This window comes from Bombina bombina, chromosome 2 (assembly GCF_027579735.1).
Source record: "Bombina bombina isolate aBomBom1 chromosome 2, aBomBom1.pri, whole genome shotgun sequence".
NCBI classification, from domain to species: domain Eukaryota; kingdom Metazoa; phylum Chordata; class Amphibia; order Anura; family Bombinatoridae; genus Bombina; species Bombina bombina.
In genome coordinates, this window is record NC_069500.1 from 1,362,322,809 (window position 1) to 1,362,350,087 (window position 27,279).

At 42.9% G+C, this 27,279-nt stretch overlaps 1 gene segment (V, D, J or C); it reads right to left on the reverse strand.

The window, feature by feature from the left end:
• Window positions 1–11,762: 11,762 nt before the first annotated feature.
• On the reverse strand, window positions 11,763–17,738 carry LOC128647541 (immunoglobulin kappa variable 3-11-like). The segment is given in 4 exon segments: window positions 11,763–11,936; window positions 12,491–12,556; window positions 17,245–17,543; window positions 17,676–17,738. Coding segments are annotated over 4 exon segments (588 nt in total).
• Between the last annotated feature and the right edge of the window lie 9,541 nt (window positions 17,739–27,279).

The window sequence follows — 27,279 nt, forward strand, 5'->3', positions numbered from 1 at the left end:
GCATTTTTCTGGCTTCAGAGTCAGGCCAGCAGCCCGGATCTGATCCAGAACCATTCCTACGTGAGCTAAGTGGTCCTCCCAGGACTCACTGTGGATCGCTATGTCGTCCAGGTAGGCGCAAGCAAAACTCTGGAAGCCATCCAGGAGCCTATCCACCAAGCGCTGGAATGTAGCTGAGGCATTCTTCATCCCAAACGGCATTACCCTAAACTGATATAAGCCGAATAGGGTGACGAATGCCGACTTGGGGATAGCCTCCGGGGCCAGGGGAATCTGCCAGTAACCTTTGCAGAGGTCAATAGTGGTCAGGTAATTTCCCCTGGCTATACGATCGAGTAGCACGTCTACCATGGGAATAGGGTAAGCGTCCGTCACGGTTTTTTCATTGAGCCTCTGATAGTCTACGCAGAACCGGGTGGTCCCATCTTTCTTGGGCACCAAGACAACTGGGGAGGCCCAGGGACTATCGGAGGGCTCAATTACCCTGAGTTGGAGCATCTCATCGATCTCCTTCTTCATTCCTGTCCTAACTGCTTTGGGGATTCGGTACGGAGCCTGGCGCAAGGGAGCTTGTCCCGGAGTATCTACCTGGTGGGTGGTTAAAGTAGTGTACCCTGGCTTCGGGGAGAAGGTGAGGTGTTTGGACTGTAGGAGTTGGTTGAGCTGCTCCCTTTCAGTGGCGCTAAGTCGGTCTCCTATCTGAACCTGAGCCACTATACCTGTGGGGAGACTCTTTTCTAATAGGTCTAGAATGGGTAGACTGTCGGGGTCTTCCTGAGGGGAACAACATACGGGCCATCACGTTCTCTGGTCGCTCAAAATATTCCTTGAGCATGTTTACATGGAATGTCTTTCTAAGATTGTTGTCGTGGCAGCTAGCTATCACATAAGTGGTGTCTCCCCTTTTCTCTACGATCTGGTAGGGACCCTGCCAGGACGCCTGCAATTTGTCTGTCTTCACCGGCTTAAGTACTGACACCTTTTGTCCTATGGTGAAGATTCTCTTTCAGGCCCCCCGATCGTACCATACTTTCTGTCTTCTCTGGGCCGACTGGAGATTAGCCCACACGGATTTGGCTAATTGCTCCATTCGGTCCCTGAGTTCCAGCACGTATGGCACAATGGGGACACCGTCAGTCTCCATCTCTCCCTCCCAGTGCTCCCGGATCAGGTTTAGGGGTCCCTGTACCTTTCTTCCGTAGAGCAACTCGAAGGGAGAGAACCCTGTCGTTTCCTGGGGCACCTCCCGATAAGCAAATAGGAGGTGCGGCAGGAAGCTTTCCCAGTCTCGGTATTCCTGAGTGAACGTCTTGAGCATTTGCTTGAGGGTCCCATTGAACCTCTCACACAGCCCGTTCGTCTGGGGGTGGTATGGGGAGCTCAGGAGGGACTTAATTTTGCAAACCTGCCAGAGTTGTTGGGTCAATTCAGCCGTAAATTGGGTGCCTCGGTCGGATAGGATTTCTTTTGGAAATCCTACCCGGGAGAACACCTGTACTAGTGCATTCGCTACCGTATCTGCTTGTATGTTGGATAGGGCGACAGCCTCTGGGTACCTGGTAGCGTAGTCCACTATAGTAAGAATGTAGCGCTTACCAGAGGGACTAGGGGTAGCCAGTGGTCCCACTAGGTCAATAGCAACCCGGCTGAAGGGTTCCTCTACAATGGGCATATTTACTAGATGGGCTTTAGGGTGATCGCCTCGCCTTCCTACTCGTTGACACACATCGCAGGTGTTACAGTAAGTTCTAACGTCAGCGTGTACCCCTGGCCAAAAGAACGTGTGAGTAATGCGGTGTAGGGTACGGGTTACGGATAGGTGGCCTGCTAAGGGGATGTCGTGGCCTATCTTGAGGATTTCTTGACGGTATTTGTGGGGCACTACCAGCTGTCGCCTACGCTGTCCCCTTTTCTCTGCCCAGCGGTATTGTTTCCCTTTTTCCCATAAGAATGTTTCGTTATCTGCCCCGCCCCCTCCGGTCTCTGCTCGTTCCCGGTACTTTTGTAAGGTCTGGTCAGTCTTAGATTCTGTCTCGAAAGCATCTGGGGTGTCCCAGGGTATGGGGCCTAACATGTCAGGCAAGGTCGGGGTAGGTCTTACCTGTGTCTCCCGCACTGGTGAGAGCTCTCGCTCTGTCCAGGCTTGGGCCCGTGTAGTCACTGGGTCCGCCTCGTTGTTGCATACTGGAGCATAGGCAGAAGTCATGGGGCCCAAATCGTTGCCCAGTAGTACTTCGGCAGGTAAATTATCCATTATGCCCACATTCACAGCCCCCTTTCCCGCTCCCCAATCAAGATGCACTTTAGCTGTTGGAATTTTGTACACATCCCCCCCCGCCACTCTAACGGCCACAGTCTGTCCGGATCGCTTGTGCTCTGGCACCAAATGACTCTGTACCAGCGTGATAGTAGCCCCTGTGTCTCTCAATCCCTCGGTAGATCGCCCCTCGAGCCATACCTTCTGCCGATGGTGCTGGCGGTTATCTGAGGCAGCATATACAGGGTCCGCCTCGTGAAGCGGCCCCAAATATTCCTCCATAGGGGCCTCTTGGTTAACACAGAGGGCCCGGGCCGGACGATATGACCCAGAGGAGTAATTGTAATTCCTGGGTGTCTGGTGCGTATTAAGGGGGCAGCTAGCCATGAAATGCCCTGGTTGCTTGCATCCACTCATTAGCCAAACAAGGAGCCATAACTGGAGAACTCCTTAATATTGACCACTTAATGGGTGCAATTCAGGTAGAAGCCATTACCAGAAACCAGGCAAAACAACAGAGTGAGCCTAACCTGGTACAATGGAGTCAGGATTCTCCTAGCAAGGACCTTATCACTAGTCAAAAAGAAGACCCCATTGTCGGCATCTTTTATAAACACATAGAAAATCCTAAAAGCAACCCCATCTCAAAAGATGATTGTATTAGCAAAGAAGATCTTAGAATCTTAATGAAGTCCAGATCACAATTCAAGTTACAGGATGGGTTGTTAATTAGAACCTCCAAAACTGGCATCCAGCAATGGGTAGTACCCACCAAGTTCAGAGGTCTAATGCTTCAACATGCCCATGATGCTCCCACATCTGGTCATCATGGTGCCAAACTCACGTATGAAATATTGCGTGATTATGCTTTTTGGCCACACATGTTGAAAGATGTTCAAACCTACTGTCAAGGGTGTTTAATCTGTCCACAGTTCCAACCCACTGCGCCAACACATAGAGCGCCATTCCAGAAAAGGGGGATGGTAATGCCATGGTCAGATATACAAATTGATTTTATTGGTCCAGTAACTAGGTCATCAAGAGGTAACAAATACATGTTAACCGTGACATGCCTGTTCACTAAATGGGTAGAGTGCATCAGTGCACCTAACAATAGTGCTGAAACATGCACAGCATTGCTCATCAACCATGTGTTTTCCAGATTTGGTTTACCCCAAAGAATCGAATCAGATCGGGGAACCCACTTCACTAGCGAAGTGATGACAAAAATGTGGAAAATACTAGGGGTTAAAAGAAAGCTCTATATTGCTTATAGAGCTGCCTCAAGTGGTGGTGTAGAGCATTACAACCAGTCCATTGTTAAAATCCTCAAAAGGTTTGTGAGTGAAACGGGTAAAGACTGGGATGTAAAACTACCTCTAGTCTTAATGGCATTAAGAGCAACTCCAAGTAGTGCTACCAAGATGTCACCTTTTGAACTGATGACTGGTAGAAGAATGGTTCTACCTTAGCATCTGCTGTACCGTACATCAGACCAAAATTTGATAAACGCTGCCAATACACATCAGTATGTGGAGAACCTAAGAAAGCACCTGCAATATGCCTTTGCATTTGCTCAAAGGAATTTAGAAAGAGCCGTAACTACCACTAAAACCTATTATGATCTCAAAACGTCCAAAAAGGAATATGAAATAAATGATAAAGTTTATCTTTATAACTTTGGAAGAGATCAGGTTAGGGTGGAAGAGATCAGGTTAGGGAGAAGAAATTTCTTCCCTCATGGAAAGGTCCTTTTGTCATTACTGACAAAATATCTCCGGTGGCCTATAAAATAAGGATCCCCAAAAATGAAAGTTTCATAGATAAATGGGTCCATATCAATCAGCTGCGAGCATGTCATCCTAGGTCCCAACTAAAAGTCATAGAGGGAGAAGGAAGTGTCATGTCATATAAATGACATTTATATATTATATATATATATATATATATATATATATATATATATATATATATGTACTAACATAGATATATGTAAATAGGGCAGGGGAATGTGTTTATGTATGAAACCACATTTTTATCAGGTATTATTAAAATAGGATTGAAATTCTGATGTCAGGATTTAATTAAAAACCCCTACAAGATGATTTTGGCTGGGTGGAAACATGTTTATCATAATTGAAAGTTAGCATAGGCTTTGAAGCTCACCTCCTGCTATGTAAAAGACAACATTCTGGTGCCTAGATCAGGATACATGCTCATATATGGACTTCCTACCAACGAAGGTGCCGAGCCGTCTGGGAAGATGTTGAAAATACAAACATTTTCCAAGGGAACTATGGTTTAGCAGCCATGTGTAAAGTGACCCCCTGTTAACTAAGGGCACATAATAAGATGTAACTTTGAAATACAGAAAATAAACATTTTTTTTTTTAATGAATGCCTCAGAATGTATTAAATATAGAAATTTGGGAGATTGTCTAATTTTCTAATATTACATGAGTATTTACTAAGCTTGGTAGGTAACTATTTTTAGTCGGTCTAAAATGTTTAACTGTTTCAGAATAATAACCTCTGTACTGTTTTTATTTTTCAGACATATAATTTCAGATCTGCATAGAAAGGATTCATACATCCAAGATTTATTAGAAACGTGAAATATGGTATATTCATGTTGGAATACAATACAATACTGAATACAAAATAGGCTGTTATTTGTATATAAATGCCAGGATACTAATAAAATTGCAATGGATTTCAAGCTAATAATTAGCAATATAATTATTTTAATATAAAGTAATATTAAAAAGCATATGATGTTTCATATCAAAATTATCAGAAAATTCACATGATACCACCCTGCCTGGAATTCAGATTGTAAGTGATAAATGCAATGTTATAGATTTGTTTAATATAATCATTATATGGGATATGTAAGATTTAGAAACAGAAAGGCTAGATATGGTTAAAAGGAATCTGTTTTGTGTTGTCTGCTGCCCCCGATGAACAAGGTCCGGTGTTGCGATACAGGTATTACAGCCAGGAGATTATTGGCTGTTAAAGAATGCATCTCCTTGGCAACATACATTCCAGATATCCAATCAGCAGGGACAAGCACGAGGGCCAATCCGAGACAAGGTTTCCGTTTGGGCGTTTCCAAACTCACCAGTGATTGAAAAGCTTATATAAGTCAATGCAAGAGGGAGAGAGACACAGATTGTGCTGAGCTGATATAACTGGTGTGCTGGGCGTTAGATACCAATTTTTACTTTGGCAAAGCTAATCTACCCTTTTCTCATTGATTGCGATATATACTTATAGGTGATTCTGAGGTGAGATAATTCCTATTAAGGAATACTGGATATCGATTGGCGTTTATCCTGGTAACGTATTGAAAGATTGTGGGTAGATTGAAAAGAGCAAATTGTGTTTTAAACTATATTGCATAGCCTTAAATAGCTCTTAGCTTGCCTGTTTGTATGCAAATATTTAAAGTAAACATTTATTATTGCTGTATGTAGCAGATTTAAAGAAGTAGTTTGTATTTCAAGTTAGTATTTCATAAGCCTGTGTATTGTTAAACATATATCATTGATGCTAAGTAAATTATCTGTGAAAATTTTGATATCTTAAAGTAGAATTCTGCTAGAGTGAAGTGTGGGTAAATAGCTGAGTATTTTACTTAGAATCCCTTTGTGTTAATTGAATGAAAGGCTAATTGTAAATAAGGCTGGTTTTAAAGGTAAATTTTTTTGGGCTTTGTAAGAAGTATAGCATATCTTAATAGTTTAAACGCATATAATATTGTTTCATGTTCTGGTATTACAAATATATTCCAATATGCTCATAGATATTAACTAAATAAAAGAATTCAGACATTTATATTAATTTAATGGTTTCTAGTAGATGCATATTGATTGAGGGTTGATATTTTTAAAGGATCATTTTTAAATACATTGTATTATAACCCTGCCATAGGCTGATATATTATTTGGAGAGCACTACTGAAATTCTTATGAATATACTGACAAAGCAATCTGGAAAGCTAAACAATCAGTTCATACCAGATCAAGGGAGTGTCTCCTAGAAACCAATACTTCTAATATCTACAAAAGAAATCGGTTTGAAGGAGTTACCTTTGTTACTACACATAGCAGTCAATATACCCAAATATGCTCTATTATTCGTAAACATTTCCAGTTTCTTAAAGTGGATGACAAATTGGTAGAGACTATAGAAAAGGGACTAAGATGTTCCTATAAGAAGGGTCCAACTTTGGGATCCGTTCTGTCTCCAACTATGCTGCCTGCTAAAGATAGGAATGCAAGTTCATGGTTAAAGCATCAAGGCATCTACAAATGTGGTCATGCCAAATGCAAACCGTGTGACTATGTGAAAATCACTAATATGTTCTCTAGCTATGTTACTGGGAAAACGTATAGCATTAAATCTTGACTGAATTGCACTTTTAAATACGTGATTTACTTGTTAGAATGCACACAATGCAAAGTCCAATACGTTGGGCTCACCTCAAGGGATGACAACACTAGAATTAGAGAACATCTCTCTTTCTTCAAGGTGGTAAAGTCTACCACCCCGGTTGTACAGCACTTTGGGGTTCTACATGGTGGTAACTTTGCCACCTTCTCGTGGTGTGCCATTGAAAAAATCGTGAAGCCTAAAAGGGGTGGCTCTATTGACCGTATTTTAGAATTGAGAGAATGTGTATATATAGCCTTACAGCAAAGTAAGGGGGCGCTAGTGATAATACAGATAGTAATGTTAATCTATATACTCTTTAAAAAATACAAATTAGTAATTGTGTGTACAATACAAATAGCTAAAAAATAATAAAATAAAACAAAATAAAATCCTCTCTAAATGAGAGAAATCTAAATATAATTACAAAATCAAGGCAAAAATAAGTCCTTTTCAAAACCAAGTGGAAAAGCCCTGTGGTGGCTGCCTCCTCCTCGCCGACTGGTCCGGGTATAACTATGAGGAATAGAAGAAAATAGAGGGGCGCCTCATGTGTAGGATCAACAGATAAAAGCCAGTAATAATAGTAGTAGAGCCAAATGGGTACTCACACACTTCACAAGCACACCAATGTGCTGGTAGTAGCAGGCTGCAGATTCAAATAGGGGTGGCAGCTCACCTCTCAGGTAGTACTGTGATGATACTCCATGAGCACACTTATGTGCTGGTAGAAACAAGCTGCAAATTTTAGGCAGGTGTAGCAGCTCACCCCAAATCAGATTTCTTGATGCTGTAATCAAATGGCTCCAATAGGTAACACAAAGTCCCAAAAAGGTAGAGAGACTCTTATGTATCAGCAGGGCAGTAGGTAGGTAAAGATATCCACTCAAAGGCGTATTTCCAGAAAAATACAAATATTTATTAAAAACAAAAGTTAAAAAAACACAACAAAACAATTGCTGTGTTGGGTGGATAAAAAAGGGGTTAACAATTATCCCAATAATGCAACGAGTTTCTCGGTTTTGCACCGTTTCATCAGGCATATAATTGTTCTTATTCCTACCTCTCCTATCTCTGATTTATATAGCCAGCTAACAAACATTATCCTCCTTTCAAAGGGGTGTGTTTAACAATTAATCACTGACACCTGTCTAAGGTGGCTAGTCTCCTAATTCATATATCTTACAAAATGTTATGGAAATCCAATATACTTATATATATATGCAAGAAAACTGTCTTTCTATTTGTTGTTTAAAATATAATATACGTGTATGTGTACAAAAGACTAACTTTCTATTTATTGTGGGAATCTGATATACGTATATGTATAAGTGTAAGGGGGATTTTCTTTCTATTCCATCTATTCTGTAGATCTCCCAACAGTGATAGTCTATTCCTATACTATATATATTATATAGATCATCCATCAGTAATATCTCCCTATATTCCATAATCCATACTGATAAAAAGTAATAGAAGATAGATCGATACTAACCCGTATTGTAGATAGAAATATTTCTCCATTCCTGTTATATATCCATAAGACTGTATATGTGCATATAAATAAACCATGTGTATATATTATGCGTGTAAGAATTTAGTTTCATTTGATTGTATGTTTACATTGTGATGGGCTGCATTTAACAGCGTCCACCACTTTTGCACGGATTACACTTCCGGGTATTGGTTTCATAGGGGTTTCTATTGGTTGTTACACGTCTTTCCTTAGCCAATAGTAAACGAGCCTCATGGGGGTGTGTGCACATATGTTCGTTGCACAGAATACCTTTCAGTATTATGCACAGCGATCGCGCTCCCCTATCAGCTGCAAGTGTCTGCCGTGTGTGGCACCATATCATACATAATGATCGCCTATTTTAGGCCAACTATAACCCAGATGTCTCTTCTCCATTCTCGAAGAATATAACTACTAATGGCCTTAAAAATCCCAAAACTTGATTATTTGGCCAGGGTACATATGAATTTAACCTCTGTGGGATTTTTTTCCCCATATCTAGAAATATTCATAGCCGAAAACTTTTTGCAAAATAATCTGTCCTCTTAATAATATGTCCTAACATTGTACTTTATATGTATTAAAGGGGGATTCTATACTACGGTAGTTTTTCCAATGCTGCACTCCACAAGCAGCATGTATGAAATTTACAGCGAAACATTAACCCAATATTAACTTGGCTCAACTAAATGGTATGCACTGTATCATAAATAGTGCCCTAGTGTTCCGATTTCTTTAGAAAAATTTTTAATTTTTATAATTACATAGTATATTCGATCCCAAAATGTGATAAAAATCGCACATAATAAATATCAAAATAAACCACGATTGTGGAGCAAGACACAATCTAAAATCTAGTATGTGAATACAAAAAAAATCAAATTTATGTTGATAAATCTTTGAGTAGTGCATAAAGTGGTATGAGGTGAATATTATATATGATGCATAATATAACATAATATGTCTCAAAATGTGATTTTGCGACTAAATGTGACAGTAATATAAAGGTGATTAGACCATCTAATGTGATAAAAATGTGTCAAGATATACCTATTTGTAAAATCAAAGAAAATACTTTTCCACTAAAGTTTAAAACTATAACTAAAAAATAATAAAGTGATTGCCTAACTCTAAGTGTCCTCTATATGTGAAAAAATTAGTGTTGTGTAGAAATATATTGATAATACTATAACAACCACACCTGTAATTCAGGTGTGAAAAAAATATATCTAGTTAAAGGGACATTGTACCCAAATTTTTTCTTTTGTGATTCAGATAGAGCATGCAATTTTAAGCAACTTTCTAATGTACTCCTATTATCAAACTTTCTTCATTCTCTTGGTATGTTTATTTGAAAAGTAAGAATTTAAGTTTAGATGCCGGCCCATTTTTGGTGAACAACCTGGGTTGTCCTTGCTGATTGGACAGCACCAATAAACAAATGCTGTCCATGGTTCTGAACCACAAATTTGCTGGCTCCTTAGCTTAGATGCCTTCTGTTTCAAATAAAGATATCAAGAGAACGAAGAAAAATTGATAACAGAAGTAAATTAGAAAGTTGCTTAAAATTGCATGCTCTATCTGAATCACAAAAGAAAAAATTTGGGTACAGTGGCCCTTTAAGGAAACTATTGTTTAAAAGGCCGCCAGATCTAATACCTCGTTCAGGCCAGAGGGAAACAAAGACTGTAATTTAAATATCCAGTATGTTTCCCTCTGGCGCAGGCGAGTGTATCTATTGAACCCTATTTGATTGGGAATGTGTTCAAGGGGAGTGATAACAAAGGTGTGGTGGTGTCCATGGTGTTGGATTGTGCTGTGTCGGAAAATACTATGTTTAAGTGATCTCTTTTTGATATTTCTCAAGTGTTCACTCCACCTTGTACGTATCTTCCTGCAGGTGCGGCCCAAATATTGTAGGCCACATCTGCAGGTCAGAACGTAAATAATATAATCCATACTACAATCTATTCTTTTCTTGATGTGGAATATTTCTCCTGTGGTATGACTTTTTATAGATGTACAACCATGTGTGATGTAACTACACATGAGACATCTTGATTTATTACATCTAAATGTGCCCAATTTTTCTCTTCTAGTTATGGGAGATTTAGCAGTATGTAAACCATTTCTTTTTGATAGTACTATTTTGCTTGGGGCCAATTTTTGCTTTAAAGTTGGCGCTCTCCGAAACACTGTCCGTGGGGTCTTGCCAATAGTATTTTTAAGAATTGGATCTTTTAATATTATCGGCCAATGTCTCTTTAAGATTTTTTTAATATGGGAATGTTCAGAGTTATACTGAGTTATGAAAAGAGGGTCTTTCAAAGGGGCCATTCCTAATTCATTGGGACTATCTGAACGGGGAGCTAAGATGGTGTTTCTATCTTCTCCCCTTTCCTTAAGAAAACTGTCTTTAATGAGCTCATTGGGGTACCCCTTTTCTCTAAATCTGGTAATTAAGACCTCTGATTGTTTGTCATACAGTGTCAATGTGCTACAGTTCCTTCTGATTCGTCTAAACTGACTGTAGGGGATGTTGGTCTTCCAACCATTAAGATGGTTGCTGGAGAAATGGAGGAAGTTATTACTATCCACCTCCTTGAAATAAGTGGAAGACACAACATCCCCCACATCATTCCATCCGAGACAGACATCTAAAAATTCAATTTGTTCGGCCTGTAAATTATGTGTAAATGACAAGCCCATGTTGTTGGAGTTGAGGTGACTAGTGAATAGTAAAGCTTCATCTGTGGTTCCCTTCCATATAAAAATGAGGTCATCAATGTAACAGCCATAGAATACCAGGTTTGCCACCCAGTTAGAATTGTAAATGTAACGGTCTTCAAAGACACCCATAAAAAGGTTGGCAAAACTGGGGGCAAACCTGGTACCCATGGCCGTCCCCTTGATTTGAAGATAGTAATCATCTAGAAATTGAAAATAGTTATGTGATAATATGTATTCTATACTAGTGATGATAAAATCCTGTTGTACTGAGGGAAGATAGATGTCATTATTGAGATATTCCCTTATTGCATCAACCCCTAGAATGTGATCTATATTAGAGTAAAGGGCCCCCACATCACAACTCAACCAAAAATACTGTTCTCCTGGTTGAGTTGTGATATGGGGGCCCTTTACTCTAATATAGATCACATTCTAGGGGTTGATGCAATAAGGGAATATCTCAATAATGACATCTATCTTCCCTCAGTACAACAGGATTTTATCATCACTAGTATAGAATACATATTATCACATAACTATTTTCAATTTCTAGATGATTACTATCTTCAAATCAAGGGGACGGCCATGGGTACCAGGTTTGCCCCCAGTTTTGCCAACCTTTTTATGGGTGTCTTTGAAGACCGTTACATTTACAATTCTAACTGGGTGGCAAAACTGGTATTCTATGGCCGTTACATTGATGACCTCATTTTTATATGGAAGGGAACCACAGATGAAGCTTTACTATTCACTAGTCACCTCAACTCCAACAACATGGGCTTGTCATTTACACATAATTTACAGGCCGAACAAATTGAATTTTTAGATGTCTGTCTCGGATGGAATGACATGGGGGATGTTGTGTCTTCCACTTATTTCAAGGAGGTGGATAGTAATAACTTCCTCCATTTCTCCAGCAACCATCTTAATGGTTGGAAGACCAACATCCCCTACAGTCAGTTTAGACGAATCAGAAGGAACTGTAGCACATTGACACTGTATGACAAACAATCAGAGGTCTTAATTAACAGATTTAGAGAAAAGGGGTACCCCAATGAGCTCATTAAAGACAGTTTTCTTAAGGCAAGGGGAGAAGATAGAAACACCATCTTAGCTCCCCGTTCAGATAGTCCCAATGAATTAGGAATGGCCCCTTTGAAAGACCCTCTTTTCATAACTCAGTATAACTCTAAACATTCCCATATTAAAAAAATCTTAAAGAGACATTGGCCGATAATATTAAAAGATCCAATTCTTAAAAATACTATTGACAAGACCCCACGGACAGTGTTTCGGAGAGCGCCAACTTTAAAGCAAAAATTGGCCCAAAGCAAAATAGTACTATCAAAAAGAAATGGTTTACATACTGCTAAATCTCCCATAACTAGAAGAGAAAAATTGGGCACATTTAGATGTAATAAATCAAGATGTCTCATGTGTAGTTACATCACACATGGTTGTACATCTATAAAAAGTCATACCACAGGAGAAATATTCCACATCAAGAAAAGAATAGATTGTAGTACGGATTATATTATTTACGTTCTGACCTGCAGATGTGGCATACAATATTTGGGCCGCACCTGCAGGAAGATACGTACAAGGTGGAGTGAACACTTGAGAAATATCAAAAAGAGATCACTTAAACATAGTATTTCCCGACACAGCACAATCCAACACCATGGACACCACCACACCTTTGTTATCACTCCCCTTGAACACATTCCCAATCAAATAGGGTTCAATAGATACACTCGCCTGCGCCAGAGGGAAACATACTGGATATTTAATTTCCAGTCTTTGTTTCCCTCTGGCCTGAACGAGGTATTAGATCTGGCAGCCTTTTAAACAATAGTTTCCTTAACTAGATATATTTTTTTCACACCTGAATTACAGGTGTGGTTGTTATATTATTATCAATATATTTCTACACAACACTCATTTTTTTCACATATGGAGGACACTTAGAGTTAGGCAATCACTTTATTATTTTTTAGTTACAGTTTTAATCTTTAGTGAAAAAGTATTTTCTTTGATTTTACAAATAGGTATATCTTGACACATTTTTATCACATTAGATGGTCTAATCACCTTTATATTACTGTCACATTTAGTCGCAAAATCACATTTTGAGACATATTATGTTATATTATACATCATATATAATATTCACCTCATACCACTTTATGCACTACTCAAAGATTTATCAACATAAATTTGTTTTTTTCGTATTCACATACTAGATTTTAGATTGTGTCTTGCTCCACAATCGTGGTTTATTTTGATATTTATTATGTGCGATTTTTAACACATTTTGGGATCGAATATACTATGTAATTATAAAAATTACAAATTTTTCTAAAGAAATCGGAACACTAGGGCACTATTTATGATACAGTGCATACCATTTAGTTGAGCCAAGTTAATATTGGGTTAATGTTTCGCTGTAAATTTCATACATGCTGCTTGTGGAGTGCAGCATTGGAAAAACTACCGTAGTATAGAAACCCCCATTAATACCTATAAAGTACAATGTTAGGACATATTATTAAGAGGACAGATTATTTTGCAAAAAGTTTTCGGCTATGAATATTTCTAGATATGGGGAAAAAACCCCCACAGAGGTTAAATTCATATGTACCCTGGCCAAATAATCAAGTTTTGGGATTTTTAAGGCCATTAGTAGTTATATTCTTCGAGAATGGGGAAGAGACATCTGGGTTATAGTTGGCCTAAAATAGGCGATCATTATGTATAATATGGTGCCACACACGGCAGACACTTGCAGCTGATAGGGGAGCACGATCGCTGTGCAGAATACTGAAAGGTATTCTGTGCAACGAACATATGTGCACACACCCCCATGAGGCTCGTTTACTATTGGCTAAGGAAAGACGTGTAACAACCAATAGAAACCCCTATGAAACCAATACCCGGAAGTGTAATCCGTGCAAAAGTGGTGGACGCTGTTAAATGCAGCCCATCACAATGTAAACATACAATCAAATGAAACTAAATTCTTACACGCATAATATATACACATGGTTTATTTATATGCACATATACAGTCTTATGGATATATAACAGGAATGGAGAAATATTTCTATCTACAATACGGGTTAGTATCGATCTATCTTCTATTACTTTTTATCAGTATGGATTATGGAATATAGGGAGATATTACTGATGGATGATCTATATAATATATATAGTATAGGAATAGACTATCACTGTTGGGAGATCTATAGAATAGATGGAATAGAAAGAAAATCCCCCTTACACTTATACATATACGTATATCAGATTCCCACAACAAATAGAAAGTTAGTCTTTTGTACACATACACGTATATTATATTTTAAACAACAAATAGAAAGACAGTTTTCTTGCATATATATAAGTATATTGGATTTCCATAACATTTTGTAAGATATATGAATTAGGAGACTAGCCACCTTAGACAGGTGTCAGTAATTAATTGTTAAACACACCCCTTTGAAAGGAGGATAATGTTTGTTAGCTGGCTATATAAAGCAGAGGTAGGAGAGGTAGGAATAAGAACAATTATATGCCTGATGAAACGGTGCAAAACCGAGAAACGCGTTGCATTATTGGGGTAATTGTTAACCCCTTTTTTATCCACCCAACACAGCAATTGTTTTGTTGTGTTTTTTAACTTTTGTTTTTAATAAATATTTGTATTTTTCTGGAAATACGCCTTTGAGTGGATATCTTTACCTACCTACTGCCCTGCTGATACATAAGAGTCTCTCTACCTTTTTGGGACTTTGTGTTACCTATTGGAGCCATTTGATTACAGCATCAAGAAATCTGATTTGGGGTGAGCTGATACACCTGCCTAAAATTTGCAGCTTGTTTCTACCAGCACATAAGTGTGCTCATGGAGTACCATCACAGTACTACCTGAGAGGTGAGCTGCCACACCTATTTGAATCTGCAGCCTGCTACTACCAGCACATTGGTGTGCTTGTGAAGTGTGTGAGTACCCATTTGGCTCTACTACTATTATTACTGGCTTTTATCTGTTGATCCTACACATGAGGCGCCCCTCTATTTTCTTCTATTCCTCATAGAATTGAGAGAAGCATTTTGGATCTTCACATTGGGAACAAGAATTCCTAATGGTCTAAATTCTAAATACGATATTATGAATTTTTGGAAACATTAACTTTCTAGCATAGAATATCAGCCATTTAGCAGTATAATACGTTTATTTATTTATATTCCTCTGTATAAGAATAATCTTTTCATACAATACAGTGTACAATATGTAGTAGGTGTCTCCAATATTAGGGTGGACCCATATATGTTTTTATACAATATAATTTTTTTGTATTGAGGATGGCCTTTGGGATTCTCAACAATCTAATAATTTTTATACTCTAGGCATTCTCTCAGTGGTCTGATTTTGGAATATGGAGATTTCCCTATTATACTATAGTACGCATTCTTTGCAAGCATTGTACCATTAGTGTTGTTTAATCCCAACTGTGCATTTCTATATTAGGTAGTAAGTACTTTCTTTGTTGTTTATTAACATCACGGTATTACCTAATGTCTATTAATAAATTGTGGTTATAAATTTTATGTTCGGATTTGCTCTAGTTGCTCTCTGTTTAGGCATTAAGTAGTCTAGTATTAGATGGCTATGTATGGGTTAACTTTTGCACTTAGGAAAGAGGGTGTTGTTTTCATGTTTTAATTGTCAAATGGGATTATATGTGTTATTATATAAACTGGTGTGACACCTAGTACTGCAGGCTATGACTACGGCTCACTGCCGAAACGCGTAAGCCATTAGTGCCACACCACTTTTCTGTGTGCATGTTACTGCCATTTACCTGTATTTTATCGTTATGAATAATAAAGTTAAATTTTAGAAGATTCCGCGGATGCCTTATTCTGTTATCTAAGGTGGACGCCTTCCTCAAAAATTGTGTAGTGGTTCTTGGTGGTAGTGAAGAAGCAGAACTTGTCAAGAGGCTGAAGGAGGAGATAAAAAAATCACACGCAGAGCTTCTCTATTGAATACATTTTATCAGTAAAAGCTGGCAGCCAGAGGTAAAATGGTTTGAAAAGGGCTATGCCTTTATTATGACCATAAAATTAAAGGAAGCAGCTGATTGAGTGTAAATGTATTTTTTTCAGGCAGAGTTGTATTTAGCTGTCACTCAAGAGGGAGCACTATTTGGTTGACTTAGAACTCTGTAATGAAATCATAAAAGATAAATGCAAATGTACAGCAGGGGGAACTTATGGATGGGGATTCAAACTGCACACTGGTTATAGGATATGAAACCCAAAATTTGACTTTTGTGATTCAGACAGAGCAAACCATTTTCCAATTTACTTTTTTAATCAAATTTGCTTAATTTCCATGATATTTTGTGTTGAAGAGTTACCTAGGTAGGCATCTGGAGCACTATATGGCAGGAGATAATACTGCCATCTAGTGCTCTTGCAAATGAATAACAATCTTGCAAAACTGCTGCCATAGAGTTCTACAGAAATGGGCTGGCTCCTAAGCTTACGTCCCTACTTTTCAACAAAAGATGTCAAGAGAATGAAGTAAAATTGATAACAGAAGCACATTATAAAGTTGTATAAAATCGCCTGCTCTTTACCACTGCTGCTGCTGATTTCCTGTCTCGCTTGCCTCCGCCATCAGCAGATTCAGCTAGAGGATGATGTAGAAGTTGTTTTATTTCTTACACTCTCTCTGCAGTAACACAAGAACAGACACACGCTGCCCGATCAGCAGGCACAAGTCAGCAAGCATTCTGGGAACTTCTGTTAAAGAAATGCACCAGCACTTATGCTCTAAATGACTTCAGCATTGCTGCCTTACTTTAGAGTGGGCGATGAGCTTCTCTTACAAACTGGTTGCGCTGCAAGATACAAACTGACTACTTGTGCCAGAAGAATTAGATGCATAAGTCTTGCTCAGGATACTCTACTAGTGGAGGTGACAACGGCAGAATGGGTAGTGGGTGACACTAATGCCCCTGCAGCTCCTTTTCATTGTCAGTAATTAACCTGTTACTGGGTGTCTCCTGTTTTTCATATTCAGACCCTTAGAACAGATTCACACACATTGCACCTGAGAACACATTTACATTTTACCAAATCAGAGCAAGTGAGAGCTGAATGTTTTTATGGTACAGGAAGTAGCAGATTTAAGCAAATCTATAACGTGCATTAAAACACAGGACACATAAAAACAACATTCAAAACTAAGAGCTAGAAAACAAAAGAGGAAGGTTTTTGTACAGCTCTGTATCACTGTGAGAGGGAAGCTGTTACTCTGCTGACAGTAATAATCTGCTGCATCTTCTGCTTGCACTCCGCTGATTGCCAAAGTGAAATCAGTACCAGACTGAGTGCCGCTGAATCTGCCTGGGGTCCCTGTGACTCTGCTGGTTGCTCTATAGATAAGAGGTTTTGGTGGTTGTCCTGATTTCTGTTGGTACCAGTGTAAGTAGTTGCTAACACTACTACTGGCTTTACATGTCATGGTGACACTTTCACCTTGTGACACAGTGACATCTGAGGACTGAGTCAGCACAATCTGTCCACAGGAACCTAAAGAAAAAAGTAATAAATATTTCTGATTATTAGTAGAAAAATATTGTTGTATTTATTCATTCACTCTACAAATCTACAATAGAACATAATAAAAACCATCTGTAAGATATAATCACAATAATCACTCACACTGAATATAGCACAACAATAAACACAGCAGATAAGTTGGATAAAGCATCTTTGTGTTACTGAGAGAGCTCAGATACAGACTGATGTCACCTGCACAATGTAATATGTACATCAGCTGAGACTGGGGAGGAAATGTCTGGTTATGCAAAACTGCACAATGCAAATAATATCACACTTGTCTGTTATAGATTTATATTACTTAGTGTGTATTGTATTTAATATCTAGTTGCATGAACTTAATTGATTTGTTAATAGTTCTGTGTTGTCTGGGGAGGGAATAAGGAATTATTTAAAGGGACATGAGACTCCAGATCTTTCTTTCAGGATTCAGATACAAGATATATTTTAAACAATTTTTCAGTTTACTTCTATTATCAAATTTGCTTCATTCTATTGTTATCCTCTGTAGAAGGAGCAGCAATTTAATACTGGGAGCTAGATAAACACATTGTAAGCCAATGACAAGAGGTAAATATGTGCAGCTGCCAATCAGCAGTATGCTCTCCCCTCTTGAGCCTACCTAGCTATGCCTTTCAACAAAGGATAAAAAGTGAACTAAGCAAATTAGATAATTAGTTACAATTGAAAATTGTTTAAAATTGTATGCTCTATATGAATCAGTAGTAACAAAAATGAGTTTCATGTCTGTTTAATTATTAAAAATTATGCTAATTTTTGCTAATTTGTTACTGAGCGGGGGACCAATCAGAATCCTTTACTAAAGGTTACAAATCCTACCTTTATAATCTATGGGGACTTTTGTAAATTAAATAATTTGATAAGTTTTTCTAAATGATTGTAATCAGTCCCATGATTTATTTTCCTTAGGATGCTTAAAATTGTATAGGTATTTGTCTAATATCGTTAACAATTGTTTTTGAGAGATTGTAGCAAGTTTGGAAAGTAAGGGGTTAACATGGACCCTATAAGAGGGTTTATCCAAAGTTATCCTCTATCCATTTATACGGGACAAGTCATATTTGTGTATTCACAGTTTAATATTTAATTTTTTGTGATATTACTTTTTTGGAGTTGGGAAGTGCAGCATATATCGTTTTTATTTTTCTACACCTCCCAGTCTGGCAGCAGACTCTGTGGCTGTTGGTGTCCCAGTTACTTCCTCATCTCCATAACGGTAGCAGGCCACGCCCTCACTCATAAACAAGCAACCTTAGGAGGGGAACATCCTGAAGGTATTGTACCTGTGTGTAACTTTAGCATTGTGTTTGTTGTGTGCATCATCCCAAGAGAAATGTTATCAGCAGTAGCTCTGACAGTCTTTTGCAGGAACTAACTGTATGTTTGTAAGACATGAATTATATGACTCAAGCTTGTGCTGTTAAGATGACCTCTATATGTAGCTGCATTTTGCTGAGGATGTTACTCCAAAAGTAAGAGATGTGCAATATGTTACTTGCTGTTGTGATGTTAGACCTGTTACATGAGCAGATGTGATGTAGCATGTCAGCCTGTCTTGCAGCTCTCAGGGAAATTGCTGCACATTTGGACATATAACTGTACACATGTGGTGTGTTGTTTGCTAGACAACTATAGAGTGAAGTTTGCAGTGCACACATCAATAAAAGAGCTTGATACTTGCAACATAAGTTTGTGTTTAAGGTCTTAACCCCCTATTCCATCTTACGACTTGCTTTAAACCTTATACTTATAAGAAATAAACAGACCAGACACTCAGTTGGGAGAAAAAACAAAGACCAGTCACGGTCACGTTTATTTAAACATAAACGATTTAACTTGTGCCTGCGATGATATTTAATACCATTGCAGGCACTCAAATAAATTAACTTCCAAACTTGGCAACAAGTTCGTTAACAATCCGTTGGCGGCATCTCACCCTAAACCTAACCCCTATCAGCAGCTGGTCAAGGCCCCTTTCGGTGTTTGCAGCGTGACACCCGGCTGTTCACGCCCAATGGCACAAAAAGAGAGCTGTGGAAATAAGAGATTTTCAGCCTGTATTCGTAAGGGAGGGGACCCCCCAGTCCGGCGCCTGGGCAGGCGTAACCCCTCCCCTTTTATTGACCGTCACTCTTCTCCTTCTGTGCCCGCTCCCCAGGGCCTTGACCACCCGCCGGCTAGGGCATCTCCACCCAACCCAGTAGAGCACCCCCCATCAGGCGAATCGTACAACCCTCCTGATGTGGGTGGCTATATTAACAACCCGGGCTTACAAAAGGCTAGCTCAATTAAACCTACCCCTGCCGGGTTCACTCACCCTCATGCTGCCGCATCGCTGCCGCCACTCTCTTCTTCATCCCAAGGGGCCGGGTGGGCGGGGAAAAACTTTCTCCTCGAAGTCTGGAACAGAAAGAGGCCGGATACACTGCTGCAGGACCCTATAAAGGTAAGCACAAAACACCGCCTCCTCGCCTGCAACATTGTAACAAAAACACCCTAGCATTCTCCAGACTTCAAGTTGGTAATCCCTTAATGTTGTTACTGGCCCACTAGAGGGCCCTCCACTCTCATAAGGTCTTAACCCCCTATTCCATCTTACGACTTGCTTTAAACCTTATACTTATAAGAAATAAACAGACCAGACACTCAGTTGGGAGAAAAAACAAAGACCAGTCACGGTCACGTTTATTTAAACATAAACGATTTAACTTGTGCCTGCGATGATATTTAATACCATTGCAGGCACTCAAATAAATTAACTTCCAAACTTGGCAACAAGTTCGTTAACAATCCGTTGGCGGCATCTCACCCTAAACCTAACCCCTATCAGCAGCTGGTCAAGGCCCCTTTCGGTGTTTGCAGCGTGACACCCGGCTGTTCACGCCCAATGGCACAAAAAGAGAGCTGTGGAAATAAGAGATTTTCAGCCTGTATTCGTAAGGGAGGGGACCCCCCAGTCCGGCGCCTGGGCGGGCGTAACCCCTCCCCTTTTATTGACCGTCACTCTTCTCCTTCTGTGCCCGCTCCCCAGGGCCTTGACCACCCGCCACAAGAGCCAGGCGTACTCTTGCCGCCAAACTAATAAGCCAACAGGCAACTATATACACACTATACCAAATTACACCAACTTTTTTTTTTTTTTTTTATATAACTAACAATAAAGCGCTCCTGATGTCTTTTAAGAAGATATCCAGACCAACATCCGTCAGGTGGACACCATCAGGGCGAAACAGATCCTTCCTGTCGGCCGTTAAGAGCTTGTGTCTGACCACAAAGCCCCCTAAGGCCGTGACCGTCCTTCCCATCTCCCAGTTAACCTTCTTTCGTACATTGTACGCGGCCTTCTGGGTCACAATATACCGCCAATGTAGTCGTGCGACCACATTGGACCACCCCAACTTAACATTTGTAAGCCATGTGTGTACCCACTTCAAGTCTGCCATCATGCGTTTTATCAAATCCAATGCTGGGAGAGACCCCAAGTCATTTCCCCCGAGGTGCAGCACTATCACATTAGGCTGCCCCCACCTCTTGTGCGCCTCCTGCAATAAGGCCGGCAAATCAGCCCACGTGAGGCCCCTGCGCCCTAACCATCGGAAGTTCGCCCTGGACGTTGCGAATCCAAGTTGCTGCCCTTCCGCTGAACGCAGCGCCCTGATGGACGCCCAATGGATGTAGGAATGTCCGACAATCCATACCCGAACTGGAGGGGGATTGCCACCTCTTACACCTGGCAAAACAGATCAAAACCACATTACCCGTCATGCCCCTTTCAAGCAATCCCTACAGACCTCCTCCCCCCCCACTCGTAGTGCCCTGGTACCCAACTAATGGATGTGAGCCCCCTTGCTACGTGGGTCTAATGTACCTTTTGTATTGGGTTGACTTCCATCTACCCAACCGTTTAATTTCAGCAGCTGGTGTCCCAGCCGCCGCCGCGCTGGTAGCTGCCCCGATCCGGAAAGAGTGTGGGGCAATCTTTTTCGGATCCAGCCCCGCCAGCTCTGCCGTTTTCGCGAGTACCCTGCGAAACTGAAAAAGCGACAAGGCGCTGCCATCCTCGTGCACTAAAAACTGTTTGCTACTCAGAGGTCTTACCCTTTGAAATTCTTCAACCCATCGCACCGGACAGCATTCCTCAAATGCGTGCCTCTGCAGCGGGAGCCATGCCCCCTTTCCTTCCTGGTCCGTTTTGGACCGAGGAACGAACAGGAGAAGCCCCTCTCCTGAGCAACACACGTGCTCTGCCAGGATGCCCCCTGTCCCTTTAAGTTTGGAGGAGGACACCAACTCTCCCACTCGTAATGCCCCCGCAAAAGCCAGCGCGAATGCTGCACTAAACAGGAGTTTTTCATAGTCCGACGTACAGACCGATTGCAATTGCCTGACCAGGTCTCGTAACCGGCCCGATGTTATGGGCTCCCTCCGATCCTTAGGACGGGGGGAAACCCTACCCCAACCTTTCAGCACTTGACGAACCAGAAATGACCTTGAGTGGTCAGCATAGCCCAATGCCTTATTAAAAAATGCTAAAGCTGCTAGTTTGCTTGCTGCACCCATTTTACTAGCCCCTCCTGTCCTTAACTGAGCCAACCATTCCAGTACCTGTACCCTGGACGCGTCTTCCACCTGCACTCCCATCTGTTGGCAGAAGGCCACCCATTTATTCCAGTGATTGACGTATGTAGACCAAGTCTTTGGCGCCAACGATGCTCTGATTAGGGGGAGGATCCCCTCCCAGCCTGGAACAGCTGCCAAAGAAAAGACGGGCATATTAGACCCTCCTTCGCGGCCCTGGGCGCTGCCTTCCTAAACTGCTCCCAGTTGAATCGAGAGAGTGCATCAGCGATAACGTTATGCACCCCCGGGACGTGTTCGGCCGTGAACGTGATGTTGAGCTCCAAGCAGCGCAACACCAGATGTCTCAAGTAGCAAACTACCCCCGGCGAAGAGGCAGACAATCTGTTAATGGCGTACACCACGCTCAGATTGTCCGACCAGAATACTACTGACCTATTAGCCAGTCTCCTTCCCCAAATTTCCACCGCCGCCACAATGGGGAAGAGCTCCAGCAAAGTCAAGTTCTTTACCCAGCCAGCATCCACCCATTCGCGGGGCCATGGCCCCGCACTCCATTCACCGTCCAGGTATGCGCCATACCCGAAACTGCGGCTGCATCGGTGAACAGATGCAACACTTGATTAGACACCGTCGGGTGCCTCCAAAGGCAAATCCCGTTGAAGTGTGACAAAAATGTGTCCCACACCCTCAGATCCTCTCGGACCTCCGATGTGATTCTGATCCATTTGCCACTTCCAATTGGTCCCTTCAGTTGCCCTTCCAGGCGCCTGTTAAAGACTCTTCCCATTGGAATTGCCCTGCCCGCAAAATTCAGCGAACCCAATAGGGATTGCACATCCCTTCTAGCCACTCTCTCCTGCCCCCGCACTAGCCGCACCATGTTCCGCATACGCTCCACTTTATCGTCTGGCAGTCTACATAGAGCCTTGACCGTGTCAATCTCTATCCCTAGGAACGTAAGGCACGTGCACGGGCCCTCCGTCTTGTCAGCGGCCAGGGGAACACCAAACCTATCTGTGATATCCCTCATTACCGACATGAGCCGCGCACACTCCGTGCTTCGCGCTCTCCCTACCAACAGAAAATCATCCAGGTAGTGGGCCACAGACCCACCCCCCGACGCCACTGTCACCACCCAATGAAGGAATGTGCTGAAACACTCAAACAACGAGCATGACAACGAACACCCCATCGGCAGGCACCTGTCCACATAGAATGCCCCCTCGAACTTCATCCCCATAAGCCTAAAGGCAGAGGGGTGCAGTGGCAATAATCTGAAAGCTGACTCAATGTCTAGCTTAGCCATCAGAGCCCCTGGGCCCTTCACTCGCACCAACGTCAGCGCCTCGTCAAACGATTGATAGTGCACTGTACTCAGGTCCGGGTCAATTGCGTCGTTTACCGACGCGCCCTTAGGGAAGGACAGGTGATGAATCAACCTGAACTTTCCTACCTCTTTTTTAGGTACAACCCCCAGGGGGGAGACCACTAGGTCGGCTATGGGCATCACTGCAAATGGGCCGGACACCCGGCCCATCGCAACCTCCTTAGCCAGTTTGTCCCTCACTACCTGTGGGAACTCATAGGCCGTTTTCAGGTTCCTATGAACCCCCGAACCCACAACCAAACCCCGCACTGGTATTTGAAAACCCACACCCAGCCCGTCTCGGAGCAGCACCGCTGACTCCTGATCCGGGTAATCGGCCAGCCATGGCATCATGGCTGCCAGATTAAGCGGTGTTGGGGCCCTTAACTCCAGTTCCCGGCTTAATGGCCGGTCTGGCCTGTCCCTGCTCCTTTCTTTTTCCACATTCCACACCTGGGTGGGGCCCCCCGCAGTGCTTGCATATGTGCCGAAAGGAACAGTTGCTCCCTCTGTCGCACAATCTGTCCTGGAATTTCCAGCACTCTCTACCCCTTCTACCTTGCTTCTGCCCAACCCGCCCCTGCACCTGACGCACAGGGGATGGAAGGGGGGATGTCCCCTCCAAGCCCAATTTGGACCACAGATGCATATCCTGTGTCCCAAAATGAAGCAGATGGTTGCCAACCATCTTTCTCCTGAAGGCCATGTCGTACTCCCGCCATGCGCCCTCCTTAAACCTGACATGGATGTCCTCAATCGTGTCCTGGTATTTGAACAAGTTGTGCCCCTGCAAGGGCCACCTATCCACATAGCAGGACGCCAGGACCCTGAAGCATTTCAACCATTCTTCATAGGTTTCTGGCCTACGCACCCGTTTCGGACCGGATCCATCCAGGGCCCGCTCTTTGGCCCTGAACGCATCCAATGAGAGCTCAAAAATATTGACATAAAGTCCCTCCTGAATTTTTTTAATAACTTTAGCCTTGAGATGGCCGTAAAGGGAGTGCACCAGGCAGGGATACGTGTCTCCCTGTGCCGCCACTTTGCGCGGGATTGGTGACTCCAAGGGCATATTCGGGCCCGTCCCTGACGGCCCTGCTATCCCCTCTGCCTGCCCTGTACCTACAGACCTCCCCTTTGCCTGATTCGCTGCCATCTTTTTGATCCATCTAAACATCCTACGCTGCCCTTTTCCCACTAGCCCTAGGTCCTCCCCGCTCTCAGAACCTGACCCGCTAGAAGAAGTGTCAGTGTCAGCGTGTGTAGTGTTTAGAACAAAAGACTCACCCACTGCAGGTCTGTCGGCCTCCGCCGCTGTCATCTGGACTGGGTCAGCCGCCTTCTGCTGTTCCCTGCTGGGCCCGCCACCACCAGCGCACTGGATGATCCAGCTTGTGTCCTCATCTCTGCTGCCGGTGTAACCTGGGGAGACAAAGCAACTTGGGGAGACATCTGGTTCACTGGAGGGTCCCCGACTGAGGCCCCCATCCTAGACCCAGCCTGCACCCCCCTTGTATTCATGCCCAGTGCTTTTGCCACAGCCCTGGAAATAACTGCCTCTTGAACAGGACCCCCCTGGGCATTGTCACAGAACCCAGGACGGGCCATCATACTTGCGTCACTCATAGCTGCTTAAACAGCCCTTCTTATCATTTCCTCCATACACACTCCCTGGTTGTCATGCATACCATCCCTGTTTACCAAGCCCTGGGTGTACAAAGGAGCCCCACACGCAGCACCGTGCATACTTCCCACAAATTGCCTTGTGTTTCCAGCCCGTGTCATCCCCACATGCTCTCCAGCTAAGCTCCCCTGCTGCTGCATTCCAACATTCGCAGCTTGCATGCCATTGTTATTTTCTACATGTGCCCTCAGCTCCCTTTGCGCAAGAGCGCTGGTTCCGGACCTACTCGCCCTATCATGTGCCTCAGCCCTCTCCACCTGCACTCCTCCTGTCCTCTGCGCCTGTGCGCTTGTCCCGGGCCTAACCGCCCCCTGCATCACTTCAGCCCTCTCAACATGCGCACCAGTCTGCCTCTGCGCATGCGCGCTTGTTCCGGGCCTTACCGCGCCATCCTCCGCCAGCGCCACACCCGACAACCCAGGTAAGTGCCCTGAGCCCCTCTGGACCCCCCCTGTGGCCGTCGGAGCCCCACCCGCGAACCGGAGCCTCCCCAAGTTACCTGGGCTGCTCCGGTCGCGCGGTCCTCCTTCTGCTCCTTCATCCCTCCCTCCAAGATGGCGGCCGTGATCCTCACTGGAAGCACGTGAGGTGGAACTCTCGCGAGAGCCGCCATCTGTGGAGGGAGGGCCTGCTGCGCACTCTGCAATCGGACCACGGTCCCCCATGCTCCCTCCGGCCGCCACCGCAACCATACCGGCCCGGCCCTGTGCAGATGGCACCACAACCGTGGCAAGGGATTGGGCCAGGGCCAGAACCGCTGCCATGGCAGCCGGCGGGAGAGCGGGCAATACTGCAGGCGCTAGGCCTAGCGCCCCATCTAATGCCCTTGGCTCCCCAGGCCCATAATCGAGGGCAGGCCCTGCCCCTGACGTTAGGCCCCCCTCCTTCTCAGGCCCCACTACCGATACCGGGCCCTCAGCAAGCCCCTCCAAGCCCCCCTGCTCCCCCCTGGCAACCTGCCTCCCCCTGGGGGGTAAACAACCACGGGGTAACCCAGGGGCAGGTGTACTACACCTTACATCAGGGCCCATGGTTAAATGATGCCCCACACTAGTTTGGGCCTTACTACCAGTGCTAGGCCCACCTCCCCCACCTCTCTTAGGCCCTTTCCCTTTATTGAAACTCCTGCTAGGTGGGGTTTTTTGGGGTGTGGGGGGTACAGCATCATCTGACATGTCCTCCTCTCTCTGCATTGCAGGTCCCTTCTTCCTTGCTGCGACCTCCACAACCTCCCTAAAGCGCTTGGGAGGCACCGACTTCCTTTTAGATCTCTCCATCATTCAAACCCTGAACAAAGAAAAACTTTCTCCTCGAAGTCTGGAACAGAAAGAGGCCGGATACACTGCTGCAGGACCCTATAAAGGTAAGCACAAAACACCGCCTCCTCGCCTGCAACATTGTAACAAAAACACCCTAGCATTCTCCAGACTTCAAGTTGGTAATCCCTTAATGTTGTTACTGGCCCACTAGAGGGCCCTCCACTCTCAAAATTTGTTTATCGGGTTTTATTTAATACCTGTGGATCTCTTATCAAATGAGAAATCTCAAATGCAACTAACACAGCAATTCTGCACAATGAAACCGGCTGCTATATTTGTAGAAAAAGAAAATGTCAGGGTGCCAGGAATCAGACTGAGACGAGAAGTGCAAAAATAATCACACCTTTATTAATAACAAAAAAATAATAAAAAGTCCATAAGTCAAATAACAAGCCAGGAGTCAAAACCAGAGCTGGTAGTCAGACAAGCAGAGTCAGGAGCCAAAGCGAATAGTCAGACGAGCCGAGTCAGGAGCCAAAGCGAGTAGTCAGACAAGCCGGAATCAGGAACAAGGAGAACAGCGTCAGGAACAAGCCAGGGATCAGGAACCAGGAGGGATGTCAGACAGCCAGGTAACACACTGGAACTCACAAAGAGGTCTGCGACAATGCAAGGGCAAAGCATACTGAACAGAGGCCCTTTATTATTATTATTATTATTATCATTTATTTATAAAGCGCCAACAGATTACGCAGCGCTATACAAAGAATAAAAACATTACAGGGATACAGTAAT